This window comes from Rhodnius prolixus, unplaced genomic scaffold (assembly GCF_049639745.1).
Source record: "Rhodnius prolixus isolate KJV_2025 unplaced genomic scaffold, Rpr scaffold_5, whole genome shotgun sequence".
NCBI lineage: Eukaryota > Metazoa > Arthropoda > Insecta > Hemiptera > Reduviidae > Rhodnius > Rhodnius prolixus.
The window spans coordinates 5,871,210-5,879,085 of record NW_027411624.1 but is presented as its reverse complement, the minus strand read 5'-3'; the positions used below and the strand labels follow the sequence as shown (position 1 = coordinate 5,879,085).

Here is a 7,876-nt window from a genome sequence, read left to right as displayed (position 1 = left end):
CTTATCTCAGTGCATTTCTTTACTAATTTTTTTTTTCTTTTTTTTTTTACAGAAAAGTTTGATTACCTAAAGAGCTTGAAACAAAAGTATCCTCGCCTAACAGCATTGTGGATAGTGGGAATTCCTGTTGTTATCATACATGAGCCAGAAGATTTAGAGGTGAGTGTCCTGTTTAGAAAAATAAACTTTATTATTCTTACTACACACAATTTACAATCGTAATTATAGATTATTTTTAACTAAAACTAACTGATATTTAAAAAAAAAAAAATCTGGTTTACTACTCACACGACTGATTCTTACTTCAATTCTCGATGTTCTAACTCATAGATATTCTTCAAATTCCGAATAGAGAATCATATTTAATACTAACCACATTATACAATTTGTAATCTTTACTACACTGAAACCTTACAAGAAAGCCTACACCCATTCCTTTCCAAAAACAATCCTGAAATGATTTTCGATTTAAAGAAAAATTTATAAATCTATCTATCTACCCACCCATACAGAACTTTGAAAAATCATTTTTTTCGTACTTAAGGAATCTTAAATCGGAAATTTCTGGTAAAATTTCAAAATAGAAAAATCTTCCTTATTTCATGGCTGCTCGCTATCTCCAAGCTCACATTAATATTCTCGAACCCTGGCTCCTGAAGTAGAGAATAAAGGTCAATCAACACAAATACCAAACACCTTACTCATCTCCTTAAATCAAAGAACCCTCATCGGGTCTATACTTCAGCAGCCACTTCTTCCTTCCAATTCCTACTCAAGTCCGTTATCTCTATTTACAAAAACGATTAACTTCAAAGCCTCAGACTAAAATTTAACAAAACTGAATTGAATTACCGATTCATCATGTTGAAATGATTGTTAAACAATGGCTCCAAAAATATAGTTCTATATGTAATCCATCCAAGCCTGTCCAACCTGCACTATTCTCACTAAACCCATCAAGTTGATTGAAACGTCATTGGTTGCACGGCCACCTGGATGCCTGATGACGGATGTCCAGAAAATTAAACCCAACTCTTTAATGCCCTTAACGGCCCATTACGGCTTTTATCGTTGGATGACCTCTCTTTTACTTGTACAACACAAAATGTAGGAGCTAGCCTTAAGCCAAAGTGCCCAACATTAAACTTACCTTGATTCTTACTTTTTATTCATTCTAGTACAGTTATAAAACTTAAGTAAAGAAAAAAAAGCAAAATTTGTCCCTAACAAGGTTTATTTATTGCAACATTTTAACTAAAGGATATAATTATACCAAATTAGGCTAACAAAAAATTATAAATATAAAGTTGAAAATTTCAAAAGTATACCGTATTTAATTAGAAATTTAATACACCGCAAGCTTTTACATGAGGGTATAATAATCCAAACAGGTATTTAGATGTCAGTTTACTGAATGAAATCTTTTTGTGATGGAAATCGATTCACTTCCGCGTAAGGTTTGTTTAATTGTCCTTGATTATTGATTATACATATAACAATAAAAAAACAATCTTAAATTATAGTTTATTACTTATTTGCCTTAAAAAGAAAAATACGAAATAAAACTTGTATTTAAAAAAGTTTATTTCTAAGCTTTTTTTTTTTTTTTGGATTTACAAATTTGAAAGTACTTCCGTTCCTTTTAGGTTTATATAACCACAGATATTTATTAAATTTATTTTAAAATAAAATAATGAAAAAAAAATTGCTTAATCATACTTTTAGAGCGAGAAATGTAGATTTATTTAAGAATTTATTTTTTGGTTTGTTTATTATTTTTAATTTTATTGATTTTAATAAAAGTTTTTGTATGAAAGGCTTTTTCATTATTTTTATAGATTAAACTCGCAATTTCTTCTACTTTTTCACTTTCACTTACTCTACTGAATTAAGAGAAAATTTCATAATCGTGCAGATTATTTTAATTATGATTTTTCACTGGAAAATACGTTTTGAGATCCACTGAGAGAGAAAAATTTTGAAAAAATAGTTTTAGGATGTCTGTCCGTACTACTTTATTTACAAATATTTATTTGTTTGTTATTTGCAGCCATGAAATAAGGAAGATTTTTCTATTTTGAAATTTTACCAGAAATTTCCGATTTAAGATCCCTTAAGTACGAAAAATATGATTTTACAAAGTTCTGTATGGGTGGGTAGATAGATAGATTTATAAATTTTTCTTTAAATCGAAAATCATTTCAGGATTGTTTTTGGAAAGGAATGGGTGTAGGCTTTCTTTTCTTTACTTAAGTTTTATAACTGTACTAGAATGAATAAAAAGTAAGAATCAAGGTAAGTTTAATGTTGGGCACTTTGGCTTAAGGCTAGCTCCTACATTTTGTGTTGTACAAGTAAAAGAGAGGTCATCCAACGATAAAAGCCGTAACGGGCCGTTAAGGGCAGTACTACTTTATTTACAAATAATTTTTTTTTAGTTTTTCTGGAATAAGATTTTCTCAAAAACCATGTCAAAGGATTTTTCGTTAATGAGAAAGGGCATTAGATTCCCTTTACAGAGCCATTTTTCTGCAAGATTCTATTTTTCTATTTAAGGAGGAGATTAGTTTAGTGTTAAAATCGAGTTTTACAACTAATTCCACCAACGGAAGTATCCCTTTAATCAATGGACAATTCACAAATTGGTCCCCTAGGCTTTTCAGTAAACTTCGTATTAGTTGCAGTAGGCTTCTCTAATCGAGTAATAATAATATTAATAGCTATAATGTTGCTGAGAATTAATATGGGCCAAATACTCCTAGTTTGATTTATACCCCATTTTTGTTTATACCATCAAACTTCATTTTGATTATTTAATTAAAGTTTTGTCTCTATCTGATAATAGACTGCCAAAAATTCTAGCTCTAATAGTAATTAAAAAAGATATTTCTTGGTTCAGAGAGACATTACATTGAAAAATTTAATTTAAACATTTCATTAAGTTTGGCCAATTGTAACAATGTTGAATTATGGCGCAATAGGCTCAATCATATCCGTACGCGTATTTTAGAAGGCTTTAAAGAACAATATTATCAATAAATTATGAATTGTAATAGTTTTCCGCTGCACAGAGAACTAAAGTTTAAACTAAATAACTACTACCTATATGATTGCTCATTGTCATTAGATAGTGTTAGTTGGCTCTTTAAATGTAGAGGAGATTTATTGAATCTGAACTACAAACACTTTAAAATTGATGGTACCAAGTGTGAGATGTGTGGCTACACTGAAAACGAGGACTTATTTCACTTTTTAGCTGTCTGTCCAGCAATGTGCGAAATAAGGAAGGACTGTTTTAATAAATATTTTCTAGCCGCCAGCGAAATACTTGAGTTCATTAACGGGAAAGATTGGAGATGTTTAGTGAAATATTGTAAGCATGCCTATCAACTTAGGACTTAGTATAATTTAAAATAATTTCTATAGATTGGTTTTCTTTATATGTTTAAGTCGGAACTTGTTTTGTTTTTCTTTAATTTCAGTTTTGTATTTTACTACTTTACTTTTGTTTTCATTAGAGCATTTATTTAGTTATCGTAACAGGACTCCACTCTGACGGTCTAAAGACCAAGAGGTGTGTCTTTAGTTAAAATATAAAATGATTGCAGTATATTTAGTTATTTTCTTTTGTAGGTGATTTATTAATTTTGTGATGTTTATAAATGTAATTATAATTAATAAAGACAATTATTATTATTATTACTCCTAGTTTGAAGCATATTAATGAGATAGAAACCTTGAATGAATAGTGGTACGAAGCTGTGGGAGTGGTCAGACTAGGTTTTTTTTTACAATTATTTTCATTTTTAATAACCATAAAACTGTTATATGTCAATCGCTTAAACTAGCTGATAATATATAATAAATTTAAACTCAATCTATAATATACAGGGTGTCCCAAGCTATATGGATAACGACTTTTTCTCGTAAACTAAGATAGCTAGAAAAAAACTAAAAAATACGTGTTCCCTTAGTTTTTTGTTAGGAATCCAAATTTACTTCGTAAATTTTTTTCGGTGCTTCCAGAAGCGAGGTACAGGCACCAACTTCATTTTTTCAAATAGGAAGGTGCGGTTTTTATTTCAGAAATAGATTCCTCTATTTTTTTAAAGAAAAATTTACTGGAACGGTTTTTTTCTAGCTATCTTAGTTTCCGAGAAAAAGTCGTTATCCATATAGCTTGGGACACCCTGTATATATTTTTAGTTTCATTTTCCTAGCTTATCTGTTATAGATTAATTAAAAGTTTAAATTAAAAATAAAGTTTTTAAAATGGCTCTGGCGCCAATGACCTAATCCGTCGAAGAGCATAAAACAAAAACAAATAAAAAAACTTGTAGAGATTTTAAGATATAATTAAGAGGGGGATTAATAATTATTTAATGGAATTAAGAAGGTTTTTATTAAGATAATAAAGATTTGCCGCATGAATAGTTTTTCAACGGTGGAAAATCTCAGAGGAAACACAGCTTTGTCTTTTATTTTATTTTTAGTTTTTAATATTTATTTTTAATTGTTTGACATCGCTTGATCCGGCCCCTCAAACGCTTAGATTCTGTTGAAAATATGGTTACGTTCGCGGTGTCTACATTTGTGGCAGAAATCTCTACATTAGTCTGATTATTTCAGGCGGGGCTTAACGTCCAACTACCAATTAGGTATCGTGGACGGTGGCGACTAGCATACTTTACTGTAATTTTCTTTTATTAACCATTAAATAAAATCGAAGGCCTAAGACCGGGAATCGAACCCAGTACCACAATACGTACATATTAGCTTCGCAGTTCTCGCCTCTAGCCGCTCGGCGGCTACTGTGGCGCCTCATTAGTCTGATTAATCTACCTTTCATTTATGGATGATAATCTGTAAACGGTCAGGGATACCAAAAACATGAGGGCTACGTCAGTTAAAATCAAAGGCCATAAGTCTGAATAGAACTATAAAAAGTTGATGTTCACAAAGATCACAAATTACTTTATCTGGTTCTAATAATTACAGTTTCATTTGATGAATATTCTTCTTTTTAACATTTAATTTTCTTGACCTTCAATTATCCATAATTATCAACACATCTATAACTAACTATCTCTGCAGGCAGTGTGTTATTGTATATTTTTTTATAGTGTCAGTGCAAGTGATATTCAAGTTATTAAGATAAGATACTTGCAAAGAAGTCCACTTCCTCGTAAGGGTCGCTGGGTAAGCTGATAACTCTCTACATTTTTTCAAATTTATTCTCAAATTAAATCTTTAATCTAGGGCCATTTTCTTCGTTCTAAGTCCAGACCTAGGTGACGGAGTCCTTGTGTAAGAGAATGTAGTAAAGTATTTAGTTGACACACCTGGAAGAATAGAATTTTATAGCTACAATAATTTATGCATAAATTCATTTGATATAAGGAGATAGCTTTATGCACTATTAATACTAGTTCTTTAAACGAGAAGTAACTGGTCCACGACCTCCTTCAAGGTCAACCACCAACTAGTTAGATGAAGTAAACATTTCTACTATAAAAATCATGCTTTGCAGTTTACAATTAGATAATACAATTTTACTGATTTCTTCTTTGTTTCCTAAAATAAAATGTGCACCTTTATTTTAGGTAATAATGGGTAGCCCACATCATATAACCAAAGGACATGAATATGAAGCAATTCTTCCCTGGCTTCAAGAAGGATTATTAGTGAGCACTGGTGAGCAATATTGTTTTGACAATTTAAATTTATTACTAGAAGCGCAGGTTATTATTATATCTACCAATTATGCAAGGTCAAGAGTCTGGAATTAGTTCAACCTACACGGTTGATAATCAAAAGCAACCTTTACTAGAATCAATCCACTTAAGTTGTCCTGCACCAATCGGTACTTCGAATATCCACTACCCTTAATTAAGCCATAACTTGCACGATTTTTTTTTAAACCTTGCAATCAAGAGGAAGGAGACCAATAAGTTCTCTTAATGTACAATTCATACAAGATTTCAGAGGGTTGATGGTATTTTTTTTCGCTCCATTCTAGAAAGATTCAGGTTTGAAAGGAATCAGGTTCGAGGATTGAACCTTCTCTCTAACCACCAAAAACAAACTAGGAAGACAGTTCACCGGCATAAAGGAAGAACCTCGCAGTTTTAGACCAATTGAACTGGAAGTAAGACCAGATTAGGTCACCCTGTCAACCACCTTCCTCAAAATAGAAGAACATCTATCCTCCAGCTCTCCCAGTTAAAAGCATATCAAGACAACTATGTCAGTCTCCAAGAACATTCTAGCATTCTTCCTGGAGGTTTTTAGCGCTTTCAGCATTTATCTGAAAGATGCAAACTCCTTTTTCCAGGAAGATGAAATGCACGAAGAAAAAGCACAAACTTTGACCTAGAATACTGTAATCCACACTGCACCAAGTGATCTGAGTGTCTAAGTAGACTGGAGCTATCGTTTTTCCATACATTCTGATCAATACACAGGTATCAACTCAACCTCTTACTCACATCTTTTACCAGTCTTGGTCAACAATTACCAGTTATCGTCTACCAGTTATGCAAGGGTCGAGACACTAGAATTAGAAAATTTAGACTAAGAATGGCCAAAAATACAAGTTTTCACTGCTATATCAGAAGGAACATTAGAGATGTGCCCAGAGAGAAAGGCTCTTGTCTCAGTTTTAGCAAGGCACAGAGCTAATTCATGGGAGCATACAGAGGTTTTTTTCTCTCTCTAAGAGTGGCGGTAATTCTAGATTATATTAGAAGATTGGATTATTTTTAATAATGAATCATAAATTTTGACAATATTAAGATAATGCCACAAATCAATAATCTTGAAATATTAACTTTATGTTTACCTTTCTGTAGGTTCAAGTGTTTTTTCAAATTCAATTCTTATATTTTTCCACATTGCAGGCGAAAAATGGCATAAACGTAGAAAACTTCTGACACCAACTTTCCATTTTCGTATACTAGAAGATAATTTACAGAGTATCAATAAGCATTCAAGAAATCTTGTCAGAAACATGTTAAATACAAAAGGAGAACCAATTGTAGCAGAAAATTTTGTAACACTGTGCGCATTGGACATTATTTGTGGTAAGTATAAAACTATTATAGAAATTTGCAGAAAAAAATAAAAAGTAACCTGAATATTAATTTTAACGCGAAGAAGATGATCTGGAAATCAATTAATGCCTCTAATTTTCTTCAAGATTGAGTAAGAAAAATTTTGGGTAACTTCTTAAATTTACACATTACTTAAACAGAACTTTGAAATATTGTGCTCCTGCATTTAGCTCATTCCAAGCTCATAAGAAAAGAATCAACTCTTGCATTACTAACACAATTACTATATAAGTGAATGTTCGGGATACCATAAGTGCTGACTCTGCTGTTAAGCTGGGCTAAACTAAAGGGTCTCGGCAAGGGATACCGCAATAGCATGGATGCTAAGAAACTACTCAACCGAACGACTATCACAGCATTTTGAAGATACAACACAACAGCGATAATAAAGTATTGGGCACTGATAAACTGACGCTATGAGGAGATCCTTAGGGAGTCTCAAAAAACTCCACAATAGCAATACTTCCTTTTCATTTAGTAAAAGGTAGTAAAATTGAGTACCCACCATTATTTTGAAACAATCACAGTTTGAATAATAAAGATTACACTCAATTTTGAGTTTATATTAACTACTCTTTTAAATTACTTCACGAGAACGTTAAAAACAGCTATAACATATCCAACAGTTTGATACACTTAAATTGGGCCATCACTTTTATTTAAAAAAAGTTTCTCAGGGGGTTGATCCCAGTCACTTGCCAAAGTTTTGCTCCTTTTGCACACTATTAAGGACCATCGTGTTTAATTAAATTCCTATAAATATT

At 31.7% G+C, this 7,876-nt stretch overlaps 1 protein-coding gene across 1 annotated transcript in view; it reads left to right on the top strand.

Annotated features, from left to right (window-relative positions):
• The window catches only part of LOC141458016 (cytochrome P450 4c3-like), a 31,289-nt gene that overhangs the window by 19,250 nt on the left and 4,163 nt on the right, over positions 1-7,876 (top strand). Inside the window, exons 2-4 of the mRNA XM_074135505.1 lie at positions 53-159; positions 5,604-5,694; positions 6,900-7,082. Of these exons, the coding sequence (XP_073991606.1) occupies positions 53-159; positions 5,604-5,694; positions 6,900-7,082 (381 nt within the window). The remainder of the gene's footprint in view (positions 1-52; positions 160-5,603; positions 5,695-6,899; positions 7,083-7,876) is intronic.